Here is a 22484-nt window from a genome sequence, read left to right as displayed (position 1 = left end):
ATTTTATTTTTCAGATCGGATTCAGAATGGCTGACTTGCGGTCATTTTGTTTTAATGAAAGGGCTTCTAGAGCCATATCTCTGACATGCTTTGACTGATTATGTTCAAATTTTATATATTCATTATACATTATGTTATAGATATATACATGTATTCAAAATGGCTGATTTTGAATGCTGTTCCAGAGCAATATCTCTCAATGTGGACAAGTACTCGTTTGACGATCAGATAACGTCAATCATTTTAATGTTATACAATCATCATAATCATATTCTTGAAATGGTTATATTCCAGCTATATTACTATAAACAAAACTATATATCTTAAATTCGATAACTAACGGGGACTGTATGTAGGTATGCTGTGGGGCTTTAGCATGTCAGTATGCAAAAAATATTACGTGTAGAGTATATGAAAACATGACCCGATATTTCATATTTTTCAGTCGGTCGCTGAGGACAACAATTTTTCTTTTGCCCTTATACTGCAGTCTTCTAACACATTAGCAGCCATCTTTGTTGGGATTTGATATCCCCGGCAAAACGATTTTAAAATTCATCATGCATGTCAGCCTGAGCATATAATACGTTTATATTATATTAACTTACAAAGCTATATATGTGACACCTTTATTATGTTAAGCATGTAATATGTGCACGGGAAAAATACCATGTGTAACTTCACTCATGTGAAGTGTGCTAGGAGTATACCATACATTGTGTGTGTTGAGAAATTACCAGTTTAAATGCTTACATAATGGGTTCAATGTTATTAAGGATACAAATTTGCTAAGGGTAAGTACTGTACTGAGTAATTACATGTCTCTGATTCAATCAACATGTACGTGTGTGAAAAACAAAAAAACAAACAATAATGTTAATATTTGCAGTGAACACAGTCGTACTGTTAACAATGTTTACAAATTGAAAGATTACTTGGTATATGTGATTATATAAAAGCTGGTGAAATACTACCCGTAATAACAAATAGTCTTCCAGATCAATGGTATATATTTACAACCACAAAGAAACAGAATATACAAGTCATTTTAAATCCATGTTTATACAATACACACATGTTACAAAAATGCATATTAGCTTTTTTTTGCATACAGGAAATGTATCATTAAGTTTGTAAGCTGAGTGAACACTATGGGTTAGTGGCTGTGTTCACTGCATCACAAGCAACTGTTCCATTGGATACAAATAATAATACTGTAACATGACTAATTTTCACTGGGTTTAAATTTCACTGATTTAGCATTTCAGGGACATTCAGTGGGTTTTAAATTCACGCTTTTATCATTTTTATAATGTGTTCTATGCTAAATTTTACATATTCACTGGGTTTTAATTAAGCACATTTGCCAGTCAGCGAAAATAAGCAAAATTAAAACCCAGTGAATAATTAACCCTTTTACAGTACCACATACATGTAGTGAATTTCTAGTTGCCATCTACATATGTCATGATGTTTGAAATTCCTTGAAATTGATAACACTACAATAATGAACTATAGTTGATCAAATATATACCGATAATCTATAATGAACTATTGTTGATCAATTATATATCGGTAATCTATAATGAACTATTGTTGATCAAATAAACACAGATTTCAACCAAGAACTAATCAATTATAGGATTATTGCAAAGTACATACCGGTAGTTTGTAAGCAAAATTTGGTTTGAAGCAATTGATGTGTCAAGTAAAAGGTACTCGCAAGATATACCACGGTGTCAGAGCAGACTTTGATCATAAACAATATGCACTTCCTAGGCTAGCTGTGTTTAGTGCGCAACAGGAATGTACGATGGGATACTAAATAAATTAATCGATAAACAAAACAATATGCCAGCTATTGATCAGTATATAACCCGGGAACGCCAAATTTTCAGATTCGATTTTTGGCCAAGTTACTCAAAGTGCCTTCAACTGAGTTCTGCAGACAAGTTTAGTAAAAGTTGACATCTACATTTTATTTATCAGTTACATGTTCAGAGTGCAATCACACACACACAGGCTATAACTTCACTGCATGGTTTCCTCTGTATACAGTGATGCACTCATTGACACACACTTTATAACATTAAGAACAACAACAAGGTTGTTATAATTATTTTATAAATATTGTTATGAATCAAAATGAATGATAGAATTCAAATTGACCAATCCATAATTAATATTAATGAGATGTGGAAAATGTTGAGCCATCAATAAACATATCTTCTCCCTTCTGCGCACAAATCTTGTCTATGTTAATTCCTCCTATCTTGACAATAGAATAACCTGCTTTATACTTGTGTTCAAGGTAGATAAAAAGATGAGAGCACCAGATCCAGATGAAATAAACTTTACTTTACATAGATGACAAAAGATACATTTCATTTTACTCAATATACTTTCTTATTTCAAACAACTAAAGAATGAGGGATTTATCAGTCTATCAATTCAAAATAAAGTTACAATTTCGGAGAATCTTTTTAAAAAATACAATATAAGTAGTATTTGTTATTTTAAGACATGCAAGCTCTATTATACTTTTTGAACTTAAAAAGCCATGTCATATTAAGATGCTAATAAAGGAATTTTCTATTCTATGGTCTTCTATTCTATTTATTCTATTCTATTTTATTCTATTCTACACAAGATGATATGCATATACAATAAAGTGTTCAGCTGTATGAACCATTGGAGTAAAAATTTTACTTAATTATTTACTAGTACAATGTTTCTGTAAATATAAAGATGTAAAACATGCTATGGGGGATGTTGTGATAAAGCTGTAGAGGACAGGAAACATAGAGTCATTAAGTAGAGGACGGAATTGACACTTCTCCACTTTGATAAAACCTAGTCGTTACACAACTAAAAAGACTGCTGGTACATCAAGGTGACATTACCTGTGATCACAACTGGTATTACATGCTGTTGTAGTAACAGTAAAAACAGTACCATAATGTGAACCGATCTGTATGAGCTAACATATATACCCACCCAGTATTGGCAGCTCACAGGAACTGAACGAGAGCCAGTCAATCACAAATGAGAAGGCTCACGTATATATAGATACACATGTCTACCATGCATCATCTGTATGTCAATTTGAATGCAGTATGACTGGAAGTGCATAGACCTTGTCAGCATGAGTGATTGAACTCTCAATAAGCACCAATCAGCTCAGAGTAGTTTGTGATCAGTTGGAGACTGTAAATAAACTTGAAGTGGAATGTGGCACGTTTCTGAAATTTTTTTAAAGTTAATTCAAATAGAGCATCAAGCAGCTAAACCCAGATAAATATCCGAAGCTATGCAAGGCAAATAGTTTGATAGTCAGCAATCAGTCCTCATGGATGGGGATTCCCAAATCTTGTCGGAGTTGATCCATTAGTCGAAGCATACGACGCTGAAATATAGAAATAAAACAAAATATAACAAACAGTTTGGAATATTGTATTATGGTCAAATCATCTGTAATTTACTAAATGCTATATGTTTGTAGTGAAATCCACTGCAACTTACTAAAAGCTGTTTTTGTAGTAGAATCAACTTACCTCATCCAGTTGTCCTCTTTTTCTCTCTACATGTTTATCAAATATTTGTTTGAGTACTCGATTGGAATATATCCCTCTGTTTAACACATCATTTGTCACATCTGATACAAACTCTAAATATTTCAATTCTTCCTCTCTAAAAATACAAACACATGTGACTGATGGAATGCAGGTACATAGTAAGGTTCAGTGAAGTCACTCACACTGGGTTCTGATATATGATGTCACTGATATTAGGTTCTGATAAGTCAAGTCACTGATACTGGGTTTCACATGGGTTCATGAAGTCGCTGCCAGTGGTTTCTCATAAGTGCAAACATTGACATTGGGTATGATGGGTATATGAAGTCAGTGACACTAAGTTCCAATGGGAGAATCTCATGGACATTGTTTGGATTCTCCATATGGAATCACCGACTATGGTTTCATATTTCTCCATTTGTCAATAGTATACATGTACTTACTCTTCCTTCACTCGTGCTGAGTTGAGCCTTCTAGGAAATTGCAAGCTGCTGTAAGAAAACAAAGAACATATTTTCAATGGACTGATGTAGATAACATCCTTGAAACATACATCAAAACTACAGACATAACACCATGTGAAACATCCATGAATCTGCATACATAGATTTACGTGAAACATTCATTAATCTGCATACATAGATTTATGTGAAACATCCATTAATCTGCATACATAGATTTATGTGAAACATCCATTAATCTGCATACATAGATTTATGTGAAACATCCATTAATCTGCATACATTGATTTATGTGAAACATCCATTAATCTGCATACATTGATTTATGTGAAACATCCATTAATCTGCATACATGGATTTATGTGAAACATCCATTAATCTGCATACATAGATTTATGTGAAACATCCATTAATCTGCATACATAGATTTATGTGAAACATCCATTAATCTGCATACATGGATTTATGTGAAACATCCATTAATCTGCATACATGGATTTATGTGAAACATCCATTAATCTGCATACATGGATTTATGTGAAACATTCATTAATCTGCATACATAAATTTATGTGAAACATCCATTAATCTGCATACATGGATTTATGTGAAACATCCATTAATCTGCATACATGGATTTATGTGAAACATCCATTAATCTGCATACATAGATTTATGTGAAACATCCATTAATCTGCATACAGATTTATGTGGAACATCCATTAATATGCATACATAGATTTATGTGAAACATCCGTTAATCTGCATACATAAATCTATGTGAAACATTCATCAATCTGCATACATAAATCTATGTGAAACATACATCAAATCTACATAAACAAATTTCATGTGAAACACATCAATCAGCATGATCACAATTTAGACATTTTGATTGTACCTAAAATAAAAAATATACATAAATACCTATAAAATGGTCTAGATGCACTTTGTTCTAAAGTCAAATCATCTTTAATTGGAGTTGTATTGTTCACATATTCATCATTATCTTCTAATCGCATTTTCTCAACCATTCTTGCTTGTTCTTCAACCCACTTTGCATGATCTGCATCTCTTTGTATTTTCAATGTTGGCACCAAACATAGCCTTGTCTTCTCTATATCACCGTATCGGATAGTTTTATTTAACGTCTGACTTGTATTCTGAGTTCTAATGAAATAAAGTAACCATATTAAAGTCAATGGAACACCAGTATTGCATGTACTATATTAAATGTGTAACAAGAAAAGGGGTTAATGAGTATAGCTGAACAATATATGGGTTATTGTTCTGATACATGTACATTGTGTACTACTGTATTAGCTTATTATAAGCACATAGCCAACAGAAGTGCAGGTAAACCAATAGTTGCATTGACTGTATACTGGGTTATTGAAATACGACTCTCTTTCATTTATGTAAGCACATGCTGTATCACATAGATATGATATTGGCAGCCAACATCTTTGTGCTCAGTATTTTTTGAGGGGTATTGTAGTCTTTAGTGATAAATTCTGGCCAAGTAGAAGGATATGAAAATAAGATGTATTGTTACCTTTCCATCTCCCCATTGTAATCAGCATAAGTATTCCGTGTAGATAACAAATCTTTTCCTTTGGAATCACTTTTTTCACTTTTCCTTTTGGGTGGGTTATAATTTTTGGATTGGGCTATCTTCGATTGTGCTTCTCTCTTCAGAGTTCTTGGGGTGTATGGTTTTTCTGGTTCAGTAAATCTATCGGCTTGAGTGTCCAGCAAATCTTTCTGATCCCACTTCTTTGTTTTTATTCCAGTTTTGGTATGTTGTTGCCACTCTGGAGGGATGTTTGATTTCATTGGTCTAGGGGTTCTATATGTACTTGGTGAATGCCTGGTGTCTTCAACAATATCATTCACCATATTGAAATTATCATATGACAGATTCTGAACAAATAACAACAAAAGTTTTTGACTGTGAAACTGACATATTGTTGTGGAACTGCAGCCAGGCTATACAAAGCTGCTGCTAAGCTGTATAGATATAGACATGTAATAAAGCTGTATAGATATAGACCTGCAGCAAAACTCTGTAGTAAAGCTATATAGATATATACCTGTAGTAAAGCTATATAGATATAGACCTGTCATAAAGCTATTTAGATATATACCTGTAGAAAAGCTATATAGATATAGACTTGTAGTAAAGCTATATAGATATAGACCTGTAGTAATATATATAGATATAGACATGTAGTAAAGCTGTATAGATATAGACCTGTAGTAAAGCTATATAGATATAGACCTGTAGTAAAGCTATATAGATATAGACTTGTAGTAAAGCTATATAGATATAGACCTGTAGTAAAGCTATATAGATATAGACCTGTAGTAAAGCTCTATAGATATAGACCTGTAGCAAAGCTATATAGATATAGACATGTAGTAAAGCTATATAGATATAGACCTGTAGTAAAGCTATATAGATATAGACATGTAGCAAAGCTATATATAGACCTGTAGTAAAGCTATATAAATATAGACATGTAGAAAAGCTATATAGATATAGACATGTAGCAAAGCTATATAGATATAGACCTGTAGTAAAGCTATATAGATATAGACCTGTAGTAAAGCTATATAGATATAGACCTGTAGTAAAGCTATATAGATATAGACATGTAGTAAAGCTGTATAGATATAGACCTGTAGTAAAGCTATATAGATATAGACCTGTAGTAAAGCTATATAGATATAGACCTGTAGTAAAGCTATATAGATATAGACATGTAGTAAAGCTGTATAGATATAGATCTGTAGTAAAGCTATATAGATATAGACCTGTAGTAAAGCTATATAGATATAGACCTGTAGTAAAGCTATATAGATATAGACCTGTAGTAAAGCTATATAGATATAGACATGTAGCAAAGCTGTATAGATATAGACCTGTAGTAAAGCTATATAGATATAGACCTGTAGTAAAGCTATATAGATATAGACCTGTAGCAAAGCTATATAAATATAGACATGTAGAAAAGCTATATAAATATAGACATGTAGAAAAGCTGTATAGATATAGACCTGTAGTAAAGCTATATAAATATAGACATGTAGAAAAGCTGTATAGATATAGACCTGTAGAAAAGCTGTATAGATATAGACCTGTAGAAAAGCTATATAGATATAGACATGTAGTAAAGCTATATAGATATAGACCTGTAGTAAAGCTATATAGATATAGACCTGTAGCAAAGATATATAGATATATACCTGTAGTAAAGCTATATAGATATAGACATGTAGTAAAGCTATATAGATATAGACCTGTAGCAAAGATATATAGATATATACCTGTAGTAAAGCTATATAGATATAGACATGTAGTAAAGCTATATAGATATAGACCTGTAGAAAAGCTATATAGATATAGACCTGTAGCAAAGCTATATAGATATAGACCTGTAGTAAAGCTATATAGATATAGACCTGTAGCAAAGCTATATAGATATAGACATGTAGTAAAGCTATATAGATATAGACCTGTAGAAAAGCTATATAGATATAGACCTGTAGCAAAGCTATATAGATATAGACCTGTAGTAAAGCTATATAGATATAGACCTGTAGCAAAGCTATATAGATATAGACCTGTAGCAACGCTGTAAAGATATAGACCTGTAGCAAAGCTGTGAAGATATAGACCTGTAGTAAAGCTATATAGATATAGACCTGTAGTAAAGCTATATAGATATAGACCTGTAGTAAAGCTATATAGATATAGACATGTAGAAAAGCTATATAGATATAGACCTGTAGTAAAGCTATATAGATATAGACATGTAGAAAAGCTGTATAGATATAGACCTGTAGTAAAGCTATATAGATATAGACCTGTAGTAAAGCTATATAGATATAACCATGTAGTAAAGCTATATAGATATAGACCTGTAGTAAAGCTATATAGATATAGACCTGTAGTAAAGCTGTATAGATATAGACCTGTAGTAAAGCTATATAGATATAGACCTGTAGAAAAGCTGTATAGATATAGACCTGTAGTAAAGCTGTATAGATATAGACCTGTAGTAAAGCTGTATAGATATAGACCTGTAGTAAAGCTATATAGATATAGACCTGTAGTAAAGCTATATAGATATAGACCTGTAGTAAAGCTATATAGATATAGACCTGTAAAAAAGCTGTATAGATAAAGACTTGTAGTAAAGCTATATAAATATAGACATGTAGAAAAGCTATATAAATATAGACATGTAGAAAAGCTGTATAGATAAAGACTTGTAGTAAAGCTATATAAATATAGACATGTAGAAAAGCTATATAAATATAGACATGTAGAAAAGCTGTATAGATATAGACCTGTAGTAAAGCTATATAAATATAGACATGTAGAAAAGCTGTATAGATATAGACCTGTAGAAAAGCTGTATAGATATAGACCTGTAGAAAAGCTATATAGATATAGACATGTAGTAAAGCTATATAGATATAGACCTGTAGTAAAGCTATGTAGATATAGACCTGTAGCAAAGCTATATAGATATAGACATGTAGTAAAGCTATATAGATATAGACCTGTAGTAAAGCTATATAGATATAGACCTGTAGAAAAGCTATATAGATATAGACCTGTAGCAAAGCTATATAGATATAGACCTGTAGTAAAGCTATATAGATATAGACCTGTAGCAAAGCTATATAGATATAGACCTGTAGCAACGCTGTAAAGATATAGACCTGTAGCAAAGCTGTGAAGATATAGACCTGTAGTAAAGCTCTATAGATAAAGACCTGTAGCAAAGCTATATAGATATAGACATGTAGAAAAGCTGTATAGATATAGACCTGTAGTAAAGCTATATAGATATAGACCTGTAGTAAAGCTATATAGATATAACCATGTAGTAAAGCTATATAGATATAGACCTGTAGTAAAGCTATATAGATATAGACCTGTAGTAAAGCTGTATAGATATAGACCTGTAGTAAAGCTATATAGATATAGACCTGTAGAAAAGCTGTATAGATATAGACCTGTAGTAAAGCTGTATAGATATAGACCTGCTGTATAGATATAGACCTGTAGTAAAGCTGTATAGATATAGACCTGTAGTAAAGCTATATAGATATAGACCTGTAGAAAAGTTGTATAGATATAGACCTATAGTACATCTGTATAGATATAGACCTGTAGTAAAGCTGTATAGATATAGACCTGTAGTAAAGCTATATAGATATAGACATGTAGTAAAGCTATATAGATATAGACCTGTAGTAAAGCTATATAGATATAGACCTGTAGTAAAGCTGTATAGATATAGACCTGTAGTAAAGCTGTATAGATATAGACCTGTAGTAAAGCTATATAGATATAGACCTGTAGAAAAGCTATATAGATATAGACCTATAGTAAATCTGTATAGATATAGACCTGTAGTAAAGCTGTATAGATATAGACCTGTAGTAAAGCTATATAGATATAGACCTGTAGAAAAGTTGTATAGATATAGACCTGTAGAAAAGCTGTATACATGTAGATATAGACCTGGAGTAAAGCTGTATAGATATAGACATGCAGCAAAGTTATATACATTGTAGACATACCCCTGTAGCAAAGGTATATAGAGATGTAGACCTGCAGCTGGCCATATAGAGTGGTAGACCTACAGCTAGCCTATTTGGAGATCTGCATCTAAGCTATATCAAAAACTGGACCTACATATAGAGTTGTAGACTTGCAGCTTCGATAAAGTAATACCTAACAATAAATAGATACAGTTAATATTACTCTATAAAATATATACTTACTATATCATAATTTTCATATCTGTCAGTTTTGGGTCTTGTATAGTCACGGTAACTTGCACTAGAACTAGCCCTGGAACTTATTCTAGATTCTCTTCCAAGATCTCTTCTTTTCTGATCTCTTACTGTATGTAAAAACAAAATAAAATAATTTTGGATTAAAGTGCCTGTGAAATGGCTGCTATTTTCACGCCTAAAATTATCCATTGATACATAAATATTATTATTTTTTATGTTTCTAAGCATAAATAATTTTTTTTAAGTGAAAAAATATGTTTTAACTCAGTCTACGGAAACTTTATTTTTGTTTATTTTAAAACGAGGCTCCTCATTAGCTTCTCATTTGCATACAGAAATTCCCCATGTGACGTCAGAAGGGGAAGTCGCTGGGCAGCTTGCATTGCCGATACGTGTAAATAAGGCAAATTTCTTGTGCTGTTTTCTCGTCTTTGACTAAACTACCACTTATGAACTTGTTCTTCGAGGAAGAATGGACCATAATGAACACATAGTATCAAGTTTGTTGCATGGAGTTGAGTCAGATGCGAAATATGTCCGGTCTGGTGTAGCTAGTCACCGTGATCGCCACCGAAGCACGTTTGTACACTGTCGCTGGACTCTGGCATTGGACAAAATCAAATTTGACGGCTGAATCGTCTTGTTATTTAGCAGGTTACTAGAAACTATTGATTTATAAAATAGAGAAATAATTTAAAAAAAACGACAAAACACAGTTACTAAATAAATGACTGCCGCGTTGTAATGGGTGAACGCGTCTGGTCATGAGGGGTACAAGTGCATGAATGGCGGCGTTTAATTGGATAACAAAAATAATTGAGAGCGACTCACATACAGACAAATTCAGAGTGGATTTAGCGTGATTTTCATGATTATGACATCATATTAAAAAAATACATTGACAGCTCAAGCCCGGATTCTTATTCCGTAAATTATTACGCCGATCAAGCTGCAAGTAAAGGCAACAAAGGTGTGAATTCGACATTCAACACCAATAACCGAACAATTCAGACACTTTTAGCCTGCGAAAATGAAAACAGCGTGAGGGCTGCGTAATTTCCTGTTTGTCTGACGCTTCGTTTTCGTGTCATTATCAAAATTACTGCTACCTTTTTACATAACACGGGTGGTCTCTATAGAGCGATAATCAGGATCGCAAAAAAAAATCAAATTATTTGAAACACATACTCGACGTCTCTCCCCCTTCTGAAATCCATCTCAGTGATCATGGGCTGGTCCGGGATCTATTTTTTCGAAAACGTTTTGTATTGTCGGCGTTTCTCGTTAAAACCTAGTTGTTTTGTCATGGACAAGGACAGTTTTTCAAAAAAAAAGAATCTGAGGTGCAGAAGTTGACACTGCATATGACACTGTTAGGAAGAAGTCCACCCCAACCTTTTCTCATTATTTTCACGGCTTTCGTCCACCGATTTCGCACCTTCAGATCGATTGGAAACGTGTAAATACTTACACTATGACTATACGCATTACTGCAACCGCCCACAACACAACGTTTAACCATCATAAAAGTTTGTTGTGAAAACAACTTCTAAAAATTCGCTCTCTCAAAAATTAAAATAAAATAGACAAAAGAAACGCCGATTAAAAAATGTATATCGTTTAAAAGTACAGTTGTACGTTGAATGACACAGTGATATAAAAGTACAGCCCAGGGGTATGGCTTCCTCTCATATTTTTGCATTTGGTGGCGCCCTTTCAGCGAGAGTCGGAAATCTGGAAACAATAGACCGTTTCAGAATAGGTGGGCGTGGCTACAGCACGGGAAATATCTCAAATTTACTTGGATACGAGTAATCATTTTCAGCAAAAAAAATCAATAATTGCCCATTTCAGTGGGGCACAGATCTAAAATGGGAAGCGTGTGGGTGGGCATTGCACAGGCACTTTAAACACAATATCAATATACATCTACACTGCACACAACCATATTATCCTACCTCCAGTCTATACCATAGTGTCAACGTCAATGCAAAAGTTTTCTCAACTAGAAAACAGAGCCAAACAATGTTTCGCTATAAATTTTTTATGGTTTCTGTGTTTTCTCAAGCCCAAACAATGTACTGTTCTGAATTCTCATAATGTCTGTGTTTTCTCAACAAGAAGTAGGCAGAGCCAAACAATGTGCTGACAGGAACTCTCATGGTGTCTGTGTTTTATAAATGAGAAACAGGGCCATATGAACTCCAATGCTGTGGTGGCAATTGGACTTCTATTTTTTTGAAAATAAAGGTTTAATTTCTATGCATCATTCAGGTCTCTTAAAATGCTACCTGTGTGTTTTTTTTTTAATTTATATATTTAAAAAAAATGGTATCTCTGTAAATAAAATATATCTCTGATGGTGCTAAAGTCTGACATTTTATTTTAAAACTACAATGTAACATGGTGCATGACACAGTCACTGATCCATTTTTTTTGTATTTGAAATTGACATGTATACAGCAGAATGTGCAATATGTTAAATAATGTGTAGATTATTCAGATTTAGACAAAATCAACATGACATACAACCCATGATACAACAATATTACATTGTACCATGATACTTGGTAGCAGAACAATATTTCTATAAATAGAATGGGAATAAATCCTATAAAATGCCTATTTTACAGCTAGTTATTTGTAGAAATACATACATGAAAATTAATAAGCATATTAATAAGTCTATTCATTTAAATAAATCATTTTCAGGTATTTTTGAAAGAATCATCAGCTGAGGCCAAAGATTATGAATGTTGAAATGGATGACAAGGTAGTTGTGCACACAGACAAAATGGAACGAAAAAAACTTAAATATAATGCATTTGACATATCTAAAGAGAGAACACAAATAAGCCAAACCATATCTGCTATATTAGAAGGACTTCCTCAATAAAAAATCACAATAACAACAGCTAACAACTGTTTTTATATGACCATAGATGCGTCTTTCTCACACACAGAATAAATAAAATACTCATGGAGAAAATATCAACAATCAATGTTTCACAGCCACTGTAGTCAATGTACATCAAAATCCACTGGAAGTGAATTTATACTTCCTTGCCCAGTTACATATGAGAAGTTTCTTACCATGAGGTTATACGAGAAACATCTCAAAATACACATGAACAGTTATAGTGATCTTATCAACTGAAGCCAGTAGAGGTCAATGCGATCCTGAAATGCTTAAGTGCATCAATATTTTCATAATCTTTTTATTATTATTATTTCTTTGCTTATAGTAATATTTCAATGAGAGGTAACTCAAATTGTCAACAAAAAATCCTTCATACATTTGCATTCAGTGACAAGTATCTATTTGTGTCACATATTATGGTAATTTGCTGTTCGATATAAACAAAGCTTGAATGTGATGTCCAAGAACCTGAATGTTTGTGATTTTAATCTCGGAATGAGTACAGAACAGTAAATTCTACTGTTGATGTATATTAATGGTGCTACTGGTGGTTTCATTTAATGCGAATATTTTCATGAAATTTTTTTGCTTCATTGCAATTATATTAATCCATATATGGCAGTGAGCTAAATACAAAGTTCAACTCAAAAAGGATATGGTGTACAAAATCCATTTTTTGCTGGTGTGGGACATTAAAACAAGCAGCCTATCGGCTGAGATAGCTCCGCTGTTAGCAATGCACATTTCAATTAAAGAACTGAAGACATCATTAGAAAATGAACAATATGAATAGTATCAAAGCAATCGGACTTACAGTTTTTAACAAGAAGTCGAAAATATCACTTTTTACCAAAAATTACAAAAATATTCACCAAAATAAATTAATTAGAGAATTGAAGACATCATCACAAAACGAACAAATCTGAGAGAGGTCCACATGTAGTACCTATATATGTAATATCAAAGCAATCGGACTTACAGTTTTCAACAAGAAGTCGAAAATATCACTTTTTACCAAAAATGACAAAAATATTCACCAAAATTAGAGAATTAAAGATATCATTACAAAATGAACAAATCTGAGAGAGGTCCACATGTAGTACCTATATATGTAATATCAAAGCAATTGCACTTGCGGTTTTTAACAAGAAGTCGAAAATATCAGTTTTTACCAAAAATGACAAAAATATTCACCAAAATTAGAGAATTGAAGATATCATCACAAAATGAACAAATCTGAGAGAGGTCCACATGTAGTACCTATATATGTAATATCAAAGCAATTGCACTTGCGGTTTTTAACAAGAAGTCGAAAATATCAGTTTTTACCAAAAATGACAGAAATATTCACCAAAATTAGAGAATTAAAGATATCAACATGAAATGAACAAACCTAAGAGAGGACTACCCAAGGTACATATACACCAAGTATCAAAGCATTTAGGCTTGTAGTTTTCAAGAAGAAGTCGAAAAAGTAAAACATTGACACGGACGACGGACGACGACGACGGACAATCACTCATATGATAAGCTCCGCTCGACAAAGTCGACAGCGGAGCTAAAAAACAGCCATCAATTTGATACTATGTTACAGTGTATAAACAGCAACATGAGTGGCTGAGTATTTATATCACTTTTCATCATAATGTAAATTTCAGAGCAAAGGGAATAATTACAGACAAGTTTAGAGTTTCATGAGAATGGGTTCCATGGATCAAATGAACATCACTAAACATCAACTGAGTAGAGTAGAGAAAATGAAACCTGACTAAAAATAAATTACAACCAATAACTGAAATTATCCATTTCCAACAGCAATACTAGGTTGCTGTATTTTCTTGTCTACCAGCATCATGAATAACTGGGGGAGGAGGATTATACACTATCCCTATGGTGTAGAATCACGACAGCTGTATGGTAGCCATCATTCAGGTATGTATACAATATTGTATATAAAATCTGATGCAGATAAATCATGTTTGGGAGAAAAAAATTGGAAAAAAACTAGGGTTCCTCATAACTGAAAATTTACCTTACCTTTAGTACTGATGGCCATTGACTTTGGTGGTTTCGTATCCACAGCAGCTACAACAAAAAATACTGTGATTTATCATCCGGTACTTGTCTTGACACACTATGTATGTACAATAAGTGTGTTTCTGTAACATGTTTCATAAGGCAGGGAAAGTCAGTTACTGGTACTGTATATCATATATGGCATTTACATGTTATAAGTAGTGACTAAACTAAAACATGTACCGGTACTCAAGATGGATGTATTACCGTATGTACAGCAAATATATGATGCTTCCAGCAATCAACAATGACATATAATTGGTTTAATTTTCACCAGTATAGTGGTTAGCATATGGGATTGGACGAAACATATAGTAAAAAGGATCACATAATTCAGTAGATAGTGTAGATAACTAACCTTTAGCACTGCTTACTCGCCTATAGTGAGCTGATAAATGATCTTGTATTAAATGTTGGTTACTAAGTCTAGTTGTGGTAGGTGCCAAAGCTGTCAAATTAAGAATAGTGTTATAATTGAGATGAGATACCAGCTGACACCAACTGACTATTCAACTGGAAACATTGCAAAACAACCTGTAATGGAATTATAACTGGGACCAAAGCAATTCAAGGTCTATTCTCACAATTGCTGTGCTAGCATTTCAAAATAATGGCATCTTTTTGACAAAATGTGATTACATGTATTAATCCCAATTAAGACATTTTCAAATAGACAGTGGCAAATTTTCATTTTTAATTTTTTTTCAGAAATAATGGTTGATTTTAAAAGGTTTTTGTTGTTGCCATTTTTCATTTTTTTTAATCCACTTTAATAGCCAAAATTTCCTCTGCGATACCTATTAAAGTCTCACATGGTCAGATGTTAGGATGAACCCCATATACACATGTACCGGTAAACAGTACCTACACATGGGTTTTTGTTTGTATATTATGCAATGCAAGTTTGCAACAGACCAGAATTACCGGTAATTCATTTAAGCATGTGACATTTGGAAATGATGTGTATTCAATACATGAACCCATGACGTGCATCTCAAAATCACATGTCATTCAATGTATAGACCCATGACGTGCATCTCAAAATCACATGTCATTCAATGTATGAATCCATGACGTGCATCTCAAAATCACATGTCATTCAATTCATGAACCCATGACGTGCATCTCAAAATCACATGTCATTCAATGTATAGACCCATGACGTGCATCTCAAAATCACATGTCATTCAATGTATGAATCCATGACGTGCATCTCAAAATCACATGTCATTCAATTCATGAACCCATGACGTGCATCTCAAAATCACATGTCATTCAATTCATGAACCCATGACGTGCATCTCAAAATCAGATGTCATTCAATGTATGGACCCATAATGTGCATCTCAAAATCACATGTCATTCAATGCATGATCTCATGACGTGCATCTAAAAATCACATGTCATTCAATGCATGGTTCCATGACGTGCATTTCAAAATCACATGTCATTCAATGTATGGACCCATGACGTTCATCTCAAAATCACATGTCATTCAATGCATGGTTCCATGATGTGCATCTCAAAATCACATGTCATTCAATGCATGATCTCATGACGTGCATCTAAAAATCACATGTCATTCAATGTATGGACCCATGATGTGCATCTCAAAATCACATGTCATTCAATGCATGGACCCATAACGTGCATCTCAAAATCACATGTCATTCAATGCATGGACCCATGACGTGCATCTCAAAATCACATGTCATTCAATGCATGGACCCATGACGTACATCTAAAAATCACATGTCATTCAATGCATGGACCCATGATGTGCATCTCAAAATCACATGTCATTCAATGCATGGACCCATGATGTGCATCTCAAAATCACATGTCATTCAATGCATGGACCCATGCTGTGCATCTCAAAATCACATGTCATTCAATGCATGGACCCATGACGTGCATCTCAAAATCACATGTCATTCAATGCATGGACCCATGATGTGCATCTCAAAATCACATGTCATTCAATGCATGGACCCATGATGTGCATCTCAAAATCACATGTCATTCAATGCATGGACCCATGACGTGCATCTCAAAATCACATGTCATTCAATTCATGGACCCATGATGTGCATCTCAAAATCACATGTCATTCAATGCATGGACCCATGATGTGCATCTCAAAATCACATGTCATTCAATGCATAGACCCATGACGTGCATCTCAAAATCACATGTCATTCAATGCATGGACCCATGATGTGCATCTCAAAATCACATGTCATTCAATGCATGTACCCATGATGTGCATCTCAAAATCACATGTCATTCAATGCATGGACCCATGACGTGCATCTCAAGATTCCATGGCATTTAATGTATGTACCCATGATGGAATAGCAGAAATGCTTAGTTTAGGTATATTTTAAGAATAATCACAAGTCTGCTATTTTTTATCAGATTGTGAAACAAATTCACATGTATGACTTATTATGTGAAAATGTGATTGGTCCCCGATGTCTGATATATAAATTTATATTTATGTTTTGTTCAAAGTGATTAATAGTAGCTCTATTTGAGATGTGGAAACCTTTATCTGTAGGAAAAATACAGTTGACAAGACAGTCACTATCAAGTGTTGTCACTATTTGTCACACACAAAAAGTTGTTTGCATTCAAAAGGAAAAGCAATTCACCATTTTACACTATATGATTGGTCTAATAGCCTTTTAATAAGAAAAATAGCAGGCTTATCATATTTTGAGCACTATTTACTGTTTTTACTACATGTAAGAGTGGAAAGATTTATTATACTTACCACTACTCTTGAGGGCCACATGACCTTTAACTGGACCTTTAAGGCCATCATAGACAGTGGATGGTGCACCTGTTGATGAAAATATATATATAAATATTCTTACATATGATTGTATGCAATATGATTGGTTGAAAAAAAATTGAGCAATCAGAGTGATTGCCCATTTGAGGTCACCATGGGCTGCCTGGTATTTTTGAGTAAAATGCACCATCATAACACCACTAGCCTACTACATGCTAGTACTGTTACGGTACAGTTGGTATTTTTTCTGTCAGTATTCCCACAGTATACTGACCTACTTCTAACCAAACAAGTTAAGAAAATAAAACTGGAAGCTCATTAGTAATTATATCAATACGTGTGTGACTTTGGAATGTTTTCATTTCAAACTAGAACTGTATTATTGAGGTGCGCATAAAAAACATCAGTTGACATCACACACATCTGATACAATATACTGTATTTGTTAATAGTAATTTTGAAAAATCGATCGTTTTTGGCATCGACATATTTTTGCTTGGAAATGCAAGGGCGATAAGACTCGATATTCAAAGACGCAGGTTGTTTGGATTGAACTGCTTCTTTTGTTTCGAGTTTGTTGTAAGTCTAGAAACATAACAATGTTGTTTTTTAGTGAATACAGAATATGTTTTGTTTCAATACAGCATTTTGATATGCCAATCGGGCAATTTTAACAAACTCTTACTGGAGCGTTCCCTGTATAAATAGTCCTTTACTCTCCAAAAATTGACAATGGTACTAGCCCAGAATGGACTTCCTGTTCAGCGCGTCTTTGATTGTAGCAATGTTTACACCACTGTACGGAAATTTGCAAACTCGCGAATTTGACAATATTCACTCGAGCGTTCTAGGATAGTGGGAATAGAAGAATATAGATAGAAATACATCACACATGAAGATTGATGACTCAATTGCTGGCCGGAATGGATGTATTTAGTGTTCATTTCTATGTAATATGTCTACACTTGTGATTCTCAATTTTGATGTGTAAAATCATATCGCTGATGTGGATGGCAACGGCTGACAGATTGTTTTGATTCTGTGGCTCTGTTGGCATGGGCAACTGGTTTTTAGGTTTCGTTTTTATTAATATTGTGACGTTTACTTGGCCGTATTTTGTATATACCAGTCAGACACTGACAACAAGTGAGAAAACGGGCCGGGACATAGTCAACATGGGATTCTGAAGGCCTTGGAGAAAGCATCATCGTACAACATTAATGAATGAAATTTACATTACAATCTCATGCTTCCGAACAATCCGACATTTATGCTGGAGAACAAATTATAAAAGTACTGTCTACGATATACTGCAAAGTGAAAATAATATACCTATTTAACCGTTGTTGATTTTCGTACAAAATTCCAAGAACACAAAACAAACAACTGACAACAATCGACAAAACAAAAACAAACAAACAAAAAACTGCCGTGTACACTACACAGTCACTGTAGTCACACCAGTAAGAAAAAGATACTGTGGAACTCATGGCAAATGTAAATACAGAATAAATGTTAAACAATATTTAAAAAAAAAATTGCAGTTCGCAGCCTCTATGGACAAGTTCACAACCTCTAATATTGCAAAACCGTCAGTTTTGAACTGAACTTTAAATCTCATTAGGATTTCCACATGAAGTTACACAGATTGAAAAAAATGCAATATTAAAACAAGTAAAAATAATGCCAATTTGTCAAGACTATATACTAAATTTTCTTATTTTGGGGGTATTTTTGTGACTGTACATGTATGCATTACAGCTGTTCTGAGAATTATTCGGACAATCAGTTAGCAATATATCTTGGAACTTTGCAAAACACTTGGGTCTTTTCCAATCTAGACTTGATGGCGCCGTTGTATTGGCACGTCCACAATTGGAATCCTTCCATTATCTTGCAAGATGCGGGTAAAACGCTGTTTTCAAAACAACACGCGTTGGTTACCATATATTAACAGGTTATATGTTGTATATGCATTCAAAGTGTTATTTTAAATTGTTATAACCATCTGAGTCCACCTGACATAGCGCAATTTACAAAACAACTCCCGAGTGTTGAGTAACCCCATGTATTAATGAACTCATCGTTGGCCGGAAGGCTCAAAGTAAAGGTTTTAGCGGAACGTGCTGCAGTTTCGTGACAGTTTTGAGCCGAACTAAAAGTTGTGTTTACATTACTGGTACATTATGTATCAAATTCAGATTCTATACCGAGGTGGGAGAGTACGTCAGGGATACACAGACTGAAAACTTGATTATAACGGTTTGATGGACTTTGTCAAATCAAAAGTGCCTTCCATGATCGAATCACTTTTTCAACTGCAGTTTGAAAATGATGGAGCATAACGACCGTTATTATGTCTAGTCCATTTTTGTAACAGGTACAACTGACTAAAATGAGCGAGGGGTTGACATTTTTCGACAGATTTAAGCAACAACCAACTTGTGATAATACTTGCAATTCATCAAGCCGACAACCCGGGTTTACCCCTATGAAATAGTAATTCCAAACATCACGCATGTCACTCAAGTGGCGCCGACAAGTCTAGATTGGGCAAAGACCAAAGTGTTTTGCAAATTTGCAAGTCATTTTGCTAACTGACTGTCCGAATAATTCTCAGAATATCTGTAAAATTATCAAAACTTCAAATGTAATCATAGTACAAATGTTAAGTAAACAAAATTATCAAGTGATTTTGGATTTGTTGGGAAAGTAGCCAAAATGGTGTGACATTGTCTAATTGGTGGTGGGAATTGCCAAGCTAGGTTATAAAATAGTGAAAAAATTTTTTTGTAAATATCACTGACCACGAAAGAAGCCCATCGTGAAGTGTCTTGTTTTTTTAAATAACATATATTTCATTCACCAGACAAAATGAAAAAGGTTACAAAAAAATTTAATTTAAAGTTAGCCGGTAAGATTGTGCCAAAAGAGAAAAGTATTGAAGTACATGTAGCAGTGATTCCACGGAGCTTTGGGTCAGAATACTGAAAATCATTTATTTCCACTAGCATATAATATTCACTATTTTAATATTTTGAGCATAGTCACTGAATTTAAAATCTAGTGAATAATTAACAGTAGAGTAATAGGCATTATCATTACCTTCCATGGCGCGGAACCATGGCTAAATAACGTAAATTACATGTACCAGTGAGCTGTCTCATTACATTTACAGCTTCCTGCATGAACAATCTGTATCAGTGATCACATGCCACTGCACCAGCAGACTAGAAGAATCCTGTTTAATAATGACGCCATACGAGAATACACTACGTTGTAATATTACACCACTACTCTACACAATATCATGGATTGTCTTGGAAAATATTGTGAACATTGATAACAGCAATCTCATGTCAGAAAACGATCGCGTATCCCGTTGCCATAGTGAAATAGCGTACAATAAACAACACATACTTTCAAGAGCATACGTAGTGTGATATCCACATTTGTGTTATAAACTTCAATTACTCACCTCTACTTGTGCCCTGCATGTCGATTCCCCCCACCATCTGTCCGAAATTTCGCTTAAATTCTCTATTTATAAATCTACAGTGTTAGTGTCCGCCATCTTGAATTTTTGTTGCACAGCGTATTTTCGAATTTGTAACCTAATTTGTCATTGGATGAAAGTTTCCAAAACTGTTAGACTTATAAACCAAATCTAACATGCATCTTAAGATATACACCTCGGTTTATAATATTTCGTCAAATTAAAATGGGTCACGGCGTACAATACATTTATTTACAGGATATGCTGTAAAAAGAAGCAAAAACAGTAGTGTTATATTTAAACTCCCCCACAAAGCTTAACAGCCAATCAAATGACTCGTTTTATAAGACAAAGTCAATCTTAAGCCTCGCTCTGGTTGATAGTTCATTAACCCCCTTTTACCGTGTGACTTGTGAGGAGTTTCGTGATCTCGCGCCATATTGTCTCCTGCCACGGGCGTGGCACGAGACACTCCGTTAAAATTAACAGGGCTATAAATGTGAATATTAGTATATTTAATGGTGTACATGTTAATATTAGGCCAAGAGAATAAACATACGTGGGTCCTATATCCGACCTATCCTATTTTTACTGCCTGATCCTCAACGTTTGTATCAGGCTTTCAATGAGTTTTTACAGAAATTCAAAACTTTCCAAAACTTGGTAATATAAACAACTTCAAACTTGATTTATAACACTCATATTTGCAAAACAATATGCAAGAAAAAGAATAAAAAACAATTATTACCCCCCCCCCCAAATCCCTACTCTACTCTATTTTGAATACCATGTGATGTGCACCACAGCATTTTTTTAAATTTTGCCTTTTTGTAGATTTAATGGTGACGTGTATACTATAATAATACCGGTAATACTAATAACTTTAACGCATCTTTTGAAATGATTTTATCATTTAATAACAATAAAGATTATAGTTGTGATGATGAAAACAATAAAGAAATTACAGTTGGTTATGGATTAAAAAAAATGTTGCATATCAGACGTCATTTTCATTTTTTGATTGAAATGAATATTTTATATATATCTACGTATCTTTTTTTATTATGATGTCTCTGGAGACCACCCTGTCCTTCTTGTGGAAATGTAATGTCTTAAAATTTGTTGGCATACTAATTTATATTGAGAGCATATCATAAAAAAGTGCAATTCGTCTTCTATTTCATTCTGTGTACATTTTTTACAAATTCTAGTTTTATTTGGCGTCACAATGTAAAGGCGAGTGTTAGTAGAATTAAGTTGTGGCTGAAATACGTGCAGTGACAATAAATATATATATAAAAGCAGAATACTGTAAAAAACTTTATTCTAGCCGGAATTA

General features: G+C 33.6%; 1 protein-coding gene across 1 annotated transcript; it reads right to left on the bottom strand.

The window, feature by feature from the left end:
• Positions 1-3208: 3208 nt before the first annotated feature.
• On the bottom strand, positions 3209-21259 carry LOC100373037 (spermatogenesis-associated protein 7-like). The gene is made up of 10 exons (XM_085493957.1): positions 21128-21259; positions 17629-17697; positions 15211-15300; positions 14814-14861; positions 9842-9963; positions 5592-5959; positions 4964-5206; positions 4019-4066; positions 3555-3690; positions 3209-3406 (listed from the first exon to the last, which is right to left on the bottom strand). Exons 1-10 carry the CDS (start codon positions 21162-21164, stop codon positions 3341-3343), a joined length of 1227 nt encoding a protein of 408 aa, XP_085350083.1. The 5' UTR covers positions 21165-21259; the 3' UTR covers positions 3209-3340.
• Positions 21260-22484: the final 1225 nt, after the last annotated feature.

Source organism: Saccoglossus kowalevskii, chromosome 2 (genome assembly GCF_978046115.1).
Source record: "Saccoglossus kowalevskii chromosome 2, keSacKowa6.1, whole genome shotgun sequence".
In the NCBI taxonomy this organism is placed as follows: Eukaryota; Metazoa; Hemichordata; class Enteropneusta; family Harrimaniidae; genus Saccoglossus; species Saccoglossus kowalevskii.
This window is presented reverse-complemented; position numbering and strand designations above follow the sequence as displayed.

Coding starts and splice junctions, on each gene's coding strand:
- LOC100373037 (XM_085493957.1), bottom strand. CDS start 21,164: ATGGTGGGGGGAATCGACATGCAGGGCACAAGTAGAG. Junction 14,862..15,210: donor GCGAGTAAGCAGTGCTAAAG/GTTAGTTATCTA, acceptor TTTTTGTTGTAG/CTGCTGTGGATACGAAACCA. Junction 4,067..4,963: donor GCATCTAGACCATTTTATAG/GTATTTATGTAT, acceptor GTTTTCTTACAG/CAGCTTGCAATTTCCTAGAA.